General features: G+C 40.3%; 1 protein-coding gene across 2 annotated transcripts in view; it reads right to left on the reverse strand.

Moving 5' to 3' along the window:
* Positions 1–16,255, reverse strand: part of ME1 (malic enzyme 1) — a 342,941-nt gene that overhangs the window by 273,228 nt on the left and 53,458 nt on the right. For both annotated transcript variants that reach the window (XR_012157982.1, XM_073336566.1), the window contains exon 2: positions 13,586–13,719. Coding sequence is in view for 1 of the 2 variants with exons in the window: in XM_073336566.1 (XP_073192667.1) it covers positions 13,586–13,719 (134 nt within the window). In the remaining variant the exon portion in view is untranslated. The remainder of the gene's footprint in view (positions 1–13,585; positions 13,720–16,255) is intronic.

The raw sequence follows: 16,255 nt of genomic DNA on the forward strand, positions 1-16,255 counted from the left end.
AACACAATTAGCAGCTTGCAAGTTTCACACAGAGAGGGAGAGAAACAGTATCCAAAACCAAGAGACTTCTTAATTAGTAATACCCTGGAATTTAAACTATGGGGAATCAAACTCATTTGTGATTTTAATACAGAACTTCTTTAATATGATCCAACAGTCCTATTTACAAATGAAAATAAAGCTGTAACAGTTTATATTTTTCTATGTGCTTGATGAAAGTTAGTCTTTAGAGTTCAATTATTTGTTATTTATGCCACTTTCCACGAGCATGCTTAGTCAGTTAACAATGGGAATCATTCTTAATTCTATCATCCAACTACATGAGTATTGAGAAACAATATTTTGTCCTACACGTAAGACTGATTTCAGATTCAAAGGGGTAACTCTGGTAAAATGTTATGGTGGCTTCATGTGGGCACCTCCTTTCAGGTACATGGGCCATTGGTGTGTCCATGCCTATAGAGTGGACCCAATTATTTCTTTAGTGGGGCATTTGTGGTGTGCCAGACCTGACATTTACTTTGAATAAGATGGTTTTCTCTTCAATTTCTTCCCCCTCCCCTTGCACTAACTGAAGTGATCACATAGGTCAGTTTTAGAGATTAATTGATAAATTTTATTTTAACATTGTCCAGCTATGCCAGAAAGAGGGCAGAAGAAACTGGATGTGGTTTAATTAGGCCTCAACTTTATTCCTAAATGTCTTGGAGTAGCCAGCAGATAAAACTGTACAGTGCAGGTAACTCCATAATCATTTACATATACCCAGGAGACTGCTGGCAGCCTCCCCCTTCCCCTGGTCCTCATCCCCAAATCACCACCCCACCCCCTTGAATGATGGTTAAGGGGTACCCATCAGATTGGCTCAAATGCCTACTGTTGCCATCTACCATGCATGGTGGTATAAGAGTGTGGGGCAACCCCAAACCCACTCAGTTCCTTCTCCCGAAAGAGAGGGGAAGATGCGTGGGTTGTGGAACAGATATATGCAACACATCCCGAAGAACAGCATCCACAAATAGGTAGGTAACAGTTTTTTTTCTTCTTCAAGTGATTCCACATGTCCATTCTATGACTCATAAACAAACACGCATGGAGGCAGGCCCAGAGACTACCTGAACAGTGATTGTAAGACAACCTGTCTGAACCTGGCATCTTCTCTGGACAGATGGGAATGGCATAATCAGAAGTGAAAGTGTGGAACAATGACCAAGTCGCTGCTTTACAAATGTATACTATCAACATTTGTGCCAAGCTGCCAAAGTTGCCTGTGCTCTAGTAGAATGTGCCAATACTTTAGCTGGTGGGGTTATATTTGCAAATTGGTAACAAAACAAATGCACAAAGAGATCCAGTATGAGATTCTCTCAGTGAAAACTTGTAGGCCCATAGCTCTGTCTTCAACCACAACGAACAAAAGCAAGGAGGATCTAAAGGACTTGACATGCTCCTAATAGAAAGTTAAAGCCCTTCTTACATATAACGAATCAAGTTTTTTCTCATCCCTGTGCACATGAGGATTTGGGAGTAATGTCGGCAAATGAAAAGTAGAGACTGCTTTTGTGAGAAATTTTGCGTGACAGTGGAGATAAACTTTATCCTTATATAGGGAACCTCTGGCACTAGGATTCTCAGCTCACCCACCCTTCTGGCTGAAGTAATTGCCACTAGATATGTTACCGTCATAGAGAGGTGAAGGATAGAGCAAGCTGCCAGAGCTCAAGCCGTGGTCCCATTGACTTTGCTAGGACTAATTTCAGATCCCAAGGAGGAATGGGATCTTGTATGTGGAGGTACAATCTTACCAAGACCCTTAGGAATCAGGTGAGGATGGGGTTGATGAAAAAGGATCTACTATCTATAAAGACGTGGAAGGCCAAAATAATTGCCAGATGTACTCTTGTACAGCTAATAGCCAAAGTCTGTTTTAGATCTAGAAGATAGTCCAGTACAACATCCAGGAGTCCATGCTCTGGAGATACATCTTCTCCAAATGGATAAGTGCTTCACTCAGTCAGGTAAGTGTCCCTAGTTGAGGATTTTCTGCTATTCAGAAGTACTTTCTGAATGTCCTTCAAGCAGGACCTTGCAAAGATTGTCAGCCATGAAGTATCCATGCTGTCAGATGGAGAGCTCAAAGATTGGGATGGAGCAGCTGTCTGGGGTTCAGTGAAATTATGTCTGGATCCAACAAAAGAGACAGCGGAGGCTTGATTGACAAGGTTAGTAGGGCCAAGTACCAGAGCTGACAAGGCCAGACCAGTGCTCCAAGGATGAAGTGAGCATGGTCTTATTTGATTTTGAACATGACCCTGGGAAGTAAAGGAATTGGAGGGAAGGCATACAGGAATTCTTCCAAGCAGGGCTTTGGAGCGGAGCCCGGAGCTGGAGCACGGAGCAGTAAGTTTTTGCCCGGAGCTGGAGCGGAGCCGGAGTACAGAAAAACTTGACTGCTCCACTGCTCCAGTTTTTTTTTTCATTTTCAATCCAAAAGTAATGATATTTAGCAAGAAAGTCCTAAAGATGCCAAAAAGTTTCAGATTGTATAACAATTGATATGAACATCTGCCTTACCACTTTACGTAATATGTCACAGTTATTCTCACTTTGGCCGAAATCAAGATTTAATGTACAGATACAAAATTACAAAGTTTTTTGGAGATATGTTTTATTAAAGAATCAGATAATTATCAGACATCTGGCAACACTGCAGACTGCTCCCACCCTTGTGTCAAGGTTAGGAGCAGTAAATTAGTTAGATAGTTAGATTAGTATGTGTTGATACTTCTTTTGTAAGGGTTGATCAACAAGATGCGCTGAGTGCTGCGATTATGGAAAAGAGTGACGCAAGACGCAACATTTAAGATATAACAAACAGGTATATTGCAAAAAAAAATAATGTTTTTGTTTATTGATATATTAAGATATTGCAAGAGATATTAATCACCTAAGCTCATTTCTCACACGGCCTCCCGTTACTGGTACATTTGTTCATTTGTACACGCTCCCGTATCACTCTGGCAGACTTATTATATGTCATTTGTTCAACGGTCTTTTGGTAGCGTTGTTTGTAATTTTAAATTTACTGAAAAACTCCCGTGCAGCAGGCACATAAATATACAGTGAACACTTTTGCATAAATTAGGAGTGATTTTTGTTATATATCCAGAGTGATTGTAAAATGTCCAGCACAACTTTGGGGGTGAATCCTCAGGTCATTTTAAGAAAAAATGGTTCTGTGAATACATGTCCTAAAATTCTTCCTAAGGGAGCTACAGTCCCTTCAAGGAGGTGATGAAAAGTTAATTTCTGATTAATATCTCAAAAATGCTTTAATTTAAAGTAATGAAATTATGTCTGTGTCTTAGCGTTAGTATGTGCTACCATATTACATTTTCCAAAATTATTTAAACCATAGGCGTCCCGAACTGGCGGTTGGTCATTTTTATTTCATATTTCAAGAAAGGCTTGTCGTTGACTGCCCCGGCTACGAGCGGTAACATTATGTTCCATAATAAGTTAATAATTTTTGGTTATTATTTATTATTACATTTAAAATGTATGGTTCCAAAATTGAAAAATAAGTAATAAGTAAAATTGTTTGTATCATTCTAAACATCTAAGCAGATTAAATTTTTTAAACAGTTTTCTCGGAAATGGTTAATTATACAAAATAAATTAAGAGTACCATTTTAATGCATGTTTTAGTATTAAATCATATTCCAGGGTCGTACCCTGTTAAGTAGTCGAAGATTTAAAAATATTAAATAAAATTGGCCCAGTCTCCCCAGTTCACAATGCCTGTAGTTTAAATATTTTTATTTGAATTATGTTGTATGATAGAATGTTGGAAATAAACTTTAATGGGAAAGTGGATTCAAATTGCAAGCACACTAAAAGGCTTTTAGTAAAGAGAGCAAATTTTCAGAAATATGTTTTTCCTTCATCAGGCTGGAAACATTATACAAGATAAAACCTGTTATTTGCTCTATCTTGTATAATCTATTCAGGCTCATGAAGCAAAAACATATTTCCGAAAATTTGCTCTCTTTACTAAAAGGACTGTGCATGCAATTTGAATCCATGCTTTCCCATTAAAGTCTATTTTCAACCTTGTAACATGTAGCCTCATTACTTCCCAACAATTAATGTTGCAGAACAGCGATAGCACGTACTAATGTTATGGCACATACCAAATTTCATTGATATATCTATATTAAAGCGCTTTTGAGATATGAATTAAACACTTGGAAAATATTTCAAATATTTTTACTGCAAAATTTCATAAGAAAAACTAACTTGCAATTTATAAATAAAAATTTATATTAATTATGTATATTAAAAATGCTTCTTACTTCATTAAAACTGCAAGAAACATGTTAAAATGTTAAAATATACTTTAATAATAATTTTGTGTAAAAAGAAAATGCGATCATTTTTGTCCAGAAAATCCACAATAAATTCGAAGTACCTTAAGTGATTAAGATATCACAAGCAGGTACATTATTAAAAAATGTAATGCTTTTGTTCATTGCTTTTCAAAGATCATAACAAGAAACATTTGGATGCGGTAGCAGCACAAGAAGATTTCACCTTGACTTCAACAAAAAAAAAATCAAATCTGTCCCCCATGATTGATAGCCAATTTACGGAAAAGGATCTCAACGATGTCTTTACTTTTGAATTTGAAAAGCCCACACTTGGGCTTTTGGGAAAAGCAAAGAAGAAATTGGCAACGTGCAAGGTGGAAAAGGAAGTGAATGGCGAGCTCAAACCATGTAGCTTCAAGACAAGTGAAGCAAGTACCATGAAAAGTTTCAACCTTTGGCGGCAGGTAAAACGTAACCATCCTGAAAACTATGTGGCTCTGGTTACAAAAAGGGACCAGGAAGGTGAGGCAAAACAGAAAGCTGACATGGCTAAACGACGTTAATCTGGCTCTTTGAAAACTCCTGGAGAAAAGATTTTTTGTGGAGCTTCGTCTGAAAAGAAACCCAAAATTGAGCAAACAAAACTTGACTCATATTTGAAGTCCTCAAAGGTTACAGTAACCATGGATGCCAATACTTACCATGAAGGACTGATAGAAATGGTTTGCTTGAGTTCAACACCGCTCACTACCTTCAGGCTAAAGAACGAAGTATTCCAAAAAATTGAAGGCGAAATGGGTCAGCAGCTTGGCGTTTTGATGGGCCACGATGTGGTTCGTCGTTTAGTTGTCAGCACAGCAGAGTCTGGTCGCAAAGAGGTCAAGAAAGCTTTCGAGCAAAAATTGTGCTCCCTAAAAATGGAGGCACCAACCCGTGGAAACAGAAATTTCCTTGCAATCAATGCTCAGCACTACGAAGAAGGAAAAGATAAAGCTGTGGTACAAACTTGGACATAATCGACACTGAAGGGCGTCACAATTCTTCGTACCTGAAAAGTCAAGTAAAAGCTATTTTAGAAAAATTTGGGATCAGTGAAATGCAAGTGCTGAGCATCTGCGTTGACAATGCAGCAAACATGACGTGTGCCATCAAAAATTTCAGCGAGGACAATGAAACCATTTCTACCTCTGAGAACAGGGATGTGGACAGAACTGAAGCTATTTTGCCTGATGAAGGAACTAAAGGAATGGATGAAATCGAACTCAACATGAATGCTGCTGCGCAATGGGTTAATGACCCTAGCCTCATACTTCCAACATGGCTTCATGAGGACGACTCAAAAGTCCAACTGATGAGATGTGGTATTCACACTCTTCAGCTGGCAATCTGGGATGGACTGAACAAAGAACATGAGAAGAAATTTCTGGCAAAAATTCGACAAGTCATTGTCAAACTACGAACCCCAAGTATTCAAAGTGTTCTGCTTGATCTACATAAGGCAACTCAATCATTGGATACTGTGACTCACTGGGGTTCAACATTTGCGATGATTGATCGGCTTCTCGTTTTTCAATGGTACTGTGAACAAGTGGCGGCTGCTGGAACAAGAGAACTCAAGTTAACAAAAGCTGAATGGGACGAAGTGAAGAACCTGCGACGTAACCCCAAGCTGTCAACGTAACCCCGAGAGTTTTAATGAAGAAATTGAGAAAACTGTCAAAATTCTTGCAAGAAAATGGTGGACAAATGGCAGAAGGAATTCTATCCTCCATGAAGAAACACGGAGAAGCTTTTTGACAATATTCATTTCGTTGCTGGAGTTTAGGTTGACCCACGGTATCGGATTCTTCTTACCTCAAGGGAAATACCAAAGGCAAAGGAAGGGCTCCTTGATAGTGCTCGACAACTCAAAAAACAAAATCTATTGCTACATTTGAACTCGGTGAAAGAGGTTGAAGAAAATGAAACACAACAAAAGGAGTGATCAGCAATCAAATTTGCGGTTTTGGAAAGTTCACATCCTTCAGAAATAGCAGGCTGTTCTCAAACTTCCATCTCCACGCTGAACTTGTTCATGCGTCCATCCCTGAGATGTCTTCAACCATCACAGGGAAATGAAGATAATTCAAGCACCAATTCTTCAGAAGATGACGCCTTTGAAAAGGAATTGGATAAACAAGAAAGATGCCGGCGAGTTTCTGCGATTCATAATTGTAATGAAGCATTATTCGAGAGAAACTTCCGGGAAGATCGTGAGGCGATGGAGTCTATTGGTAGGCTAAAAGTTAAGTCTGTTTTTGAGGCCATTCACAGCTACCCACACTGCATTCAGGATGCCTGTAGAATTGCTTCGAGCATGTCAACAACTCAAGCTAGTGTAGAGCGACTGTTTTCAGCTTAAAGTTAATTTTATATGATTTGCGGCAGGCTATGAAAGATGACTTGATTGCTGCAATAATTTTTTACAGAATGAATTATGAATGATTCTAGTTTGTATCATTGTTGATGACATTTAAATTGTTTTAAAAGTCTGAATAAAAATAATGTTTTTTCAAAATTACAGTATGCACTTTTTTATTCAGTTAAAAATTAATTTGAGTGGAGCGCGGAGTGGAGTCGCAGCGGAGCTGGAGCAGTCACTATTGGTGCCGGAGTGGAGCTGGAGCGGAGCAATTCAAAAATTTGATTGCTCCAAATCCCTGCTTCCAAGATAGGAGAAAATCATCAGTCAGTTAGCCTGGGCTGAGCCCTGCCCAGGAACAGAACTGATGCCATTTTCTGTTGGTTCTTGTTACAAACAGATCCACTTGGGGAGTGTCCCAGAGCTGGAAGATATGTACGTAGTGACCACCTGTGGTGATTACAGAAAGACCTGATCAGCTGATCTGCTAATGGGTTCTGTTTTCCTGAAAGGTAAGCAGCTCTGAGATTAACTGAGCTGGTTATACAAAAATCCCAGAGGTGAACTGCCTCCTGGCACAACTGAGTCCACAGTTCCTCTCCCTGCCTGTTTATATAAAACATGGTCATCAAATTGTCCATCACAATTAAGAAATTCTTTTCTACTATGTGTCAAGGTTCCTCCCCCACTCTGAACTCTAGGGTACAGATGTGGGGACCTGCATGAAAAACCTCCTAAGCTTATCTTTACCAGCTTAGGTCAAAACTTCCCCAAGGTACAATATATTACACCCGTTGTCCTTGGACTGGCCGCTACCACCACCAAACTAATACTGGTTACTGGGGAAGAGCTGTTTGGACGCGTCCTCCCCCCCAAAATACTTCCCAAAACCTTGCACCCCACTTTCTGGGCAAGGTTTGGTAAAAAGCCTCACCAATTTGCCTAGGTGACTACAGACCCAGACCCTTGGATCTTAAGAACAATGAACAATCCTCCCAACACTTGCACCCCCCCTTTCCTGGGAAATGTTGGATAAAAAGCCTCACCAATTTGCATAGGTGACCACAGACCCAAACCCTTGGATCTGAGAACAATGAAAAAGCATTCAGTTTCTTACAAGAAGACTTTTAATAAAAATAGAAGTAAATAGAAATGAAGAAATCCCCCCTGTAAAATCAGGATGGTAGATATCTTACAGGGTAATTAGATTCAAAAACATAGAGAACCCCTCTAGGCAAAACCTTAAGTTACAAAAAAGATACACAGACAGAAATAGTTATTCTATTCAGCACAATTCTTTTCTCAGCCATTTAAAGAAATCATAATCTAACACATACCTAGCTAGATTACTTACTAAAAGTTCTAAGACTCCATTCCTGGTCTATCCCCGGCAGAAGCCAGCATATAGACAGACACACAGACCCTTTGTTTCTCTCCCTCCTCCCAGCTTTTGAAAGTATCTTGTCTCCTCATTGGTCATTTTGGTCAGGTGCCAGCGAGGTTACCTTTAGCTTCTTAACCCTTTACAGGTGAGAGGAGCTTTCCCCTGGCCAGGAGGGATTTCAAAGGGGTTTACCCTTCCCTTTATATTTATGACAATGTAAGGGAGGAAGGCTGAGCAAACTAGACTCTGTTAACTCCCTGACATTTACATGAGACTTTATATCTTAAGATGACCAGACATCCTAAATCTGCAGGGACCCAGATAAGTTGCCCAACCCAGAGATGATGTATCTGTGACTAGAATGAGGGTTGGTAGTTTGGCAGGAGGGGTGCAAAGGGAACCCCCATGTAAACTTTCAGAGGGTCCATCCACCAATTCAGAGACGGCAAAATTAAAAGTTGGCACTCAAACCACTTTGCTCCGAATCATCACTATTTGGACATACACTGATGCTAGCCATGACTGCAGCTTTCTGAGCTGCAGCCTGAAATGCTGAACTACAGAGTTACATGCTACCAGGCGACCCAGGAGAATGAGGTAGTTTCGTACTGCCAGCTTGGTAGCTTTCAGTCACAGTACTAGGTCCCATAAAGTTTCGAACGTGGCTTGTAATAGAAAGGCTACTCCTGGGAGAGTTCTACGCCACTGCACATGTAGACTTTGCACAAAAATTAATGTTGTGCACGCAAAATTTCCTTTTTCTCCCACAAAAATGGGCTGCAGAGCTGCTGGTCGCCACTAGGGGCCACCGCTGAACAGGGCAGAGCCCAGCTGGCAAACACAAGACACTGCGGGGGAGGTGGGATGAATATGAGGAGCTGGAGTTCCTGGCAGCTGCAGTTCCTCACATGTCCTGAAGGAAGGAGGCAGTGTGATGGAAACCCCACACAAGCCCAGGACCCAGCATCAGACTGTTTCTCCCTCTGGATCCCTGGGGGTTAGGAGGTGCAGGTGTCTGGTCTGGGGGAGGCCCCGTGGCTATGCTCTGGGGGATAAGGGGTGCATGTGAGTGTCTGGGTGGGGGGCTCTGCAGCTGGGCAATGGGGGTAGGGGTGCAAGTTTCTGGGCTGTGGGGAACTCCACAGCTGGGTTCTGGGGGGATGCAGGTGTCTGGCTGGGGGATGCCCCATAGCTGGGCCCTGGGGGGTAAGGGGTGGGAGTGTGGCTCGGGGACACCCCATAGCTGGGCTCTGGGGTGTAGTGGGAGCGGGTGTCTGCCCCACCATACAGCTAAGGGTAGCATAGAATTCCTCCTTAGCTGTAAGGGTTTAAGAAGCTCAAATAACCTGGTTGGCACCTGACCAAAAGGACCAATGGGAAAAGAAGATACTTTCAAATCTTGGGGGAGAAGGGGAAGGCTTTGTTGTGTCTGTTCTCTTGGGAAGCAGAGAAGCATCAGGTCAGAAAACTCCTTCTCCTATAAACCATCCTAAAATTCTCTCATATTACAAAAATTGTAAGTAAAAGCCAGGCAAGGCGTGTTAGATTATCTTTTGTTCTGCTTGTGAATGTTTCCTTTGCTGGAGGGAGGTTTATTCCTCTATTTTGTAACTTTGAAACTAAGCCTAGAGGAAGTTCTGCTGTGTTTTTGAATCTTTTATTACCTGTAGAGTTATTTTCCATCCTGATTTTACAGAGGTGATTTTTATCTTTTTTTTTTAAATAAAATCCTTCTTTTAAAGAACCTGACTGATTTCTCTATTGTCCTAGGACCCAGGGGTTTGGGTCTGTGATCACTTTGTAACCAATTGGTTAGGATATCATTCTCAAGCCTCCCCAGGAAAGGGGGTGTAAGGGCTTGGGGGGAGATTTTGGGGGAATAGGAACTCCAAGGGGTCCTTTCCCTGATTCTTTGTTAAATCACTTGGTGGTGGCAGAGTACCCTCCAAGGGCAAAGAATTTGTGCCTTGGGGACGTTTTAACCTAAGCTGGTAGAAATAAGCTTAGGGGGTCTTTCATGCAGGTCCCCACATCTGTACCCTAGAGTTCAGAGTGGGGAGAGAACTCTGACACTCCCGCTGCTCGGCTCTGGGGGGCAGGGGGCTGAGAAACAGGGGTTTCTTTAATTCTCTATTCCAAGGGAAAAAAAATTATGTCTCTATTTTTACAGACAGCTGCTGACAGGTATTTTGAAATAAATTACCAAAATAATTGAAACTGGTGTGATTATATAATATTATTTTGACAAATAAAATATGCAGAATTTTAAAATATTGTGCACAGAATTTTTAATTTTTTGGTGCAGAATTCCCCCCCAGGAGTAAAAGACCTGCACCTTCATGGAGTCTAAGACTTCCCCAATGAACTTTATTGCCTGTAGCAGTTTCAGGTTTGATTTCAAATACGCAAAAAATGAATAATGAGAATTTTTCATAATAGCTACTACAGCAGGTTTAACATTTTCTAAAATGAACATGAAACCACACCTACATAGAATATTACCAATGCCATGCACTATTTACCCTTCATTAGCTTTTAAAGTGTTGACAGAATTTTTGGACAAGTAAACAAATTTGGAAAAAATCTAATATTTCAAAGTCTAAAAATAAAGTTGCTGTCACAATTTTGTTTTTATCTATTGCTCTGAAACTGCTCAACTAAAGCAGAGATCAAATGTCATGAACCACATCGAGAAAAGATAAAAGTTTGGGCTTCACTGTAGCCAATCCTAATTGGCATGGAGATAAAGTATATTCTGAACTGACTAAAGTCAGCTCTGTTGAAACTATAGTTGCAATCTTCATATTCATAATTAGTAAATGCAGAAATGTCTGGTAAAATGGCCGCAATAGACATCTTTATGTTATCTTAGCATATATTTAAAGTAATTTTCCTATGTTAAAGATAAAAAGAAACTGTTTCCTTTGCAGGTTTGCATTACCATAAAAAAAAATCAGTTCAGTTCATTCTGGAGTAGCTGTTTCGATGCAACTTGACTCCTATACTAGGCATGTACATGTTAGTTATGGTTAGGTAACTGAAAAGTAGTTTATTGTGTAGGAATAAAAATAATACAAGGGAAAGTATGAAAATCTATAAAAGAATACAGAGGACGTGTTTATCTTCTTCATGTCTTTAAAACACTTAAAATGAAATAAAGCAGGGCTTTGGAGCGGAGCCCAGAGCTGGAGCGCGGAGCAGCTCCGGAGCAGTGGAGCTGCAGGTTTTTGCCTGGAACTGGAGCAGAGCCGGAGCACAGCTCCAAAGACCTGAAATAAAGACAGCCGTATAATATGGAACAGACATAGGGAAATATTGGTGATGCAATAGCTAAGAAATTAATCACAAGAAAAAGAAAAGGCAAGAACACAAGTAAAATAGTAGATTATTTTTCCCACTTGATTATCCACGTAGGAAATAACACACAGCCATATTCACCAGTAATACAAAAAGACACAAACCCACTGAGTGGAAAGATGGGGGCAGAAAAGTTATTGGTAAGGAATAAGGATAAGAAGTGGAATTTTGCAAGTTAAGAAAAACCCAGAAACCCTGCACTGCAATGAAGTTATACATTCAAATTTATAAAATGGGACCTTTTTTTTCAAATTATAAATTTTTTTTTCAAATTATAAATCCCAGTGTCCCTGGATTGTTTCCCAATTTTCCCTCATAACAGAGAGATGAAAACTCCAACCCACCCTGCACTTTGCTATTCCAGGCTCACATCTTCAACTTGAGAGAGAAGGTGGATGAGGTAATATCTTTTATTGGACCAACTTCTGTTGTTGAAAGAGACAAGCTTTCAAGCAACACAGACTCTTCTTCAGGTTTCCTAGGACCAACACTGCTAAAACACCACTACAATCAACAATGACAGGTTTCATTGTTAGTGTTAGTCTGTATTCGCAAAAAGAAAATGAGTACTTGTGGCACCTTAGAGACTAACCAATTTATTTGAGCATGAGCTTTCGTGAGCTACAGCTCACTTCATCGGGTGCATGCCGTGGAAACTGCAGCAGACATTATATACACAGAGATCATGAAACAATACCTCCTCCCACCCCACTGTCCTGCTGGTAATAGCTTATCTAAAGTGATCATCAAGTTGGGCCATTTCCAGCACAAATCTAGGTTTTCTCATCCTCCGCCCCCCCCCCCCACACACACACACACAAACTCACTCTCCTGCTGGTAATAGCCCATCCAAAGTGACAACTCTCTTCACAATGTGCATGATAATCAAGGTGGGCCATTTCCTGCACAAATCCAGGTTCTCTCACCCCTTCATCCCCCTCCAAAAACCACACACACAAACTCACTCTCCTGCTGGTAATAGCTCATCCAAAGTGACCACTCTCCCTACAATGTGCATGGTAATCAAGGTGGGCCATGTCCAGCACAAATCCAGGCTCTCTCACCCCCCCCCCTTTTTTCCTAAGTTCCTGGGTTAGTGGTTCTGTTAACTTATCCTTGCAACAAAGCCCGTTGCCAACTGTGCCCACATATCTATTCAGGAGACACCATCACAGGGCCTAATTACATCAGCCACACTATCAGAGGCTCGTTCACCTGCACATCCACCAATGTGATATATGCCATCATGTGCCAGCAATGCCCCTCTGCCATTTACATTGGTCAAACTGGACAGTCTCTACGTAAAAGAATAAATGGACACAAATTTTACCCCCCCCAGACGTTCTGGTTAAACTTGGATTTAAACTTGGACAGTGGTCAGTTTGGATGAGCTATTGCCAGCAGGAGAGTGAGTTTGTGTGTGTGTATGTGTGTCCCCGGAAAAAAAGGGGGGGTGAGAAAGCCTGGATTTGTGCTGGACATGGCCCACCTTGATTACCATGCACATTGTAGGGGAAGTGGTCACTTTGGATGAGCTATTACCAGCAGGAGAGTGAGTTTGTGTGTGTGGTTTTTGGAGGGGGATGAAGGGGTGAGAGAACCTGGATTTGTGCAGGAAATGGCCCACCTTGATTATCATGCACATTGTGAAGAGAGTTGTCACTTTGGATGGGCTATTACCAGCAGGAGAGTGAGTTTGTCGGGGGGGGGGGGCGGAGGGTGAGAAAACCTGGATTTGTGCTGGAAATGGTCCAACTTGATGATCACTTTAGATAAGCTATTACCAGCAGGACAGTGGGGTGGGAGGAGGTATAGTTTCATGATCTCTGTGTGTATATAATGTCTGCTGCAGTTTCCACAGTATGCATCCGATGAAGTGAGCTGTAGCTCACGAAAGCTCATGCTCAAATAAATTGGTTAGTGTCTAAGGTGCCACAAGTACTCCTTTTCTTTTTATTAGAACATGGTTATTCATCAACATCTGCAACATTTCCCCTGAAACAGGTGACAGAGAAGTGAAAGAACGGAACAACAACTTGGGAAAAATGATAAGGTTCTTTAGCAGTACTTTACCTGTCTAGGTCAGATGTTTGTCTTTCAAAATTCACAAGAATCCTTAAAACCTGGACATCTTGACTGAGAAAGCAAGGAGGCAATAGTCCATGAATATTCAACTGTTGTCTCTCTTCCAAAGTAAAAGCCATGCCCTGTGTAAGAAGTGTATGACATTACCGTCAGGATAATTCTACAATGGAAAAAGAGCATGTATTTTTCACTATCAAAATATCCCATTAACTGAAGGGAAACCTCCCCCAAAAACCAACAAAAACCACAATGCTATCTATTTATAATAGGTATTTTGAAAGCATCATCACTCTATTATCCAGGCTTTAACTCAACTCAATGCAAACTTTGTGCCAAACTTTTAAAAGTTCAAGAGATCATGACATGACAATATTACAACATCTCCACCTCAGCATCAGTAAGTCATGGTCTTCCAATACTGAAATATTTTTCCTAGTAAGTCCTCTAAGAAATAACTGAGCAGCTGTCAGTTACCTCAAAAGGTAGAGCAGTGAACAACCCAAATTCCTCCACACACTCTTATTTAACATGAAGATTTGAGAATATTTTCATTTTGTCTATTTGTGTAAACAATTATGTTTTCTAATATTTAGAAATCTTTCAAGATCTCTAATGAAAATAACTGCTGAAAATTCACATAAACAATGCAGTGGCTGCAATACAACACACCTGCTTCTCTATCAATTTATGTACATAGGACCTGACCCAAAGCCCACTGAAGTCAATGGAAAAATACCCATAGTGACGTCAATGGACTTTGGATCAAATCCATTATTTTTATCCTACTGAATACTTAGTTATACTAAAAATAAATGAAAAAGTATTTTAAAGGGTCACTGGATTTCTTAAGGGCATCCAGAAAAGTAGTTTAAATTAAATGAAATTATTTAATATATTCTGTGTAGACTGGATGAGCATGCGGACTATTAAATGAAGATTCCTATTAGTTTGACCATAATGTTCTTTAAGTAGCAGGCTTTCAGTACAGTTTGCATTTAAGCATTTCTATTATTTTGATTGTAAGTAAGTTAAAATTTTGCAATAGCAACAAATTGTTAAGTAACACTGAATATCATTAAGTATCTTACTTAGTAAGAGCAGACAGGTGCTTTTCTAGTCTGCCAAGAATTTCTGCCCAAACAGTACACAATGGAAATTATATACTAGAAGTGATAATACATTACAGTATGCCTTCTTTCCCTACTTTTTGTTTGTATGATTTGTCTCAAGAACCTGAAAACTATGTAAAATACTGCTAATGTATTTCATGACCACCTGTGTAAGTCTTTCTAACAAGTTACATTTTTACAAAACCCATGTTTTCTTTTTCCCTCAATTGTGACTGGATTCATATGGGGCAACAGATCTGCTGTTTCTCCTGTAGGACAGACACACAAGGCATCCACTCTTCTGGATTACAATAATTATTTTATTTATGTCTGCACAGGCAAATTGATGGTCAGAACAGAAAAAGGTTTGAATTGCCTTTTTGTGCAACAGCAGATGATTCCAGGCAACATAATGATGTGACCACCAGGAGTAATTTCTAAAAACACTTTGTTTCCACTAGACAAATTTAACATACAGTATTCACTGGGTGAAAGGGTGACAAAATGGCAGATGAAATTCAATGTTGATACGTGCAAAGTAATGCACTTTGGGAAAAACAATCCCATCAATACATACAAAATGCTGCGGTCTAAATTTGCTGTTACTACTCAAGAAAGATATTGGAGTCATCATCGACAGTTCCCTAAAAATATCCATTCAAGGTGCAGTAGCAGCCAAAAAAGCTAATTGAACGTTAACAAACATTATGAAAGGGATAGATAATAAGACAGAAACTATCATAATGCCATTACGTAAAATCCTGCTATGCCCATACCTTGAATACTGCATGCAGTTCTGATCATCTCCTCTCAAAAAAGATATATTAGAATTGGACAAAGTGCAGAGAAGGGCAATAAACATGACTGGGATACGGAACAGCTTACATACGAGGAAAGATTAAAATGATTGGCACTATCCATCTTAGAAAAGAGATGACCAAATGGGGATATAATAGATGTCTATAAAATCATGAATCGTGTAGAGAAAGAGAATAGGGAAATGTTATTTACATCTTCATATAAACACAGGAACTAGGGGGCTCCCAATGAAATTAAGAGACAGCATTTAAAACAAACAAAAGGAAACACTTCTTCACCCAATGCAGACAGCCTGTGAAACTCGTTGTCATGGGATGTTGTGAAGGCCAAAAGTACAAATGGGTTTAAAAAAGAATTAGATAAGTTCATGGAGGGTAGAGCCAAGATGGTCAGGGAGGCAACCCCATGCTTCATGTGTCCCAAAACCTCCAACTGCCAGATGATCATACAGGACGACAGGGGATGGATCACTCAAAATTGCCCTGTACTGTTCATTCCCCCTGAAGCATCTGGCATTGACCACTATCAGAGACAGGATATTGGTCTAGATGGACTATTGTTCTGACTCAGTATTGCTGTTCTTACGTACTGTTTTATGGATGTGTGAAAGGCACTGGCAGTGTTACCTAGAGGTCAGGCCAGGGTGTGGCAGGTTGTCTTCCTCCTGGGATGTCCGCTTTCTCACTATGATCCACCGTGTGAAGGTCTGTCCTTTTTAGCAACTCAGCCC

Source organism: Lepidochelys kempii, chromosome 3, assembly GCF_965140265.1.
Source record: "Lepidochelys kempii isolate rLepKem1 chromosome 3, rLepKem1.hap2, whole genome shotgun sequence".
Taxonomy (NCBI): Eukaryota; Metazoa; Chordata; order Testudines; family Cheloniidae; genus Lepidochelys; species Lepidochelys kempii.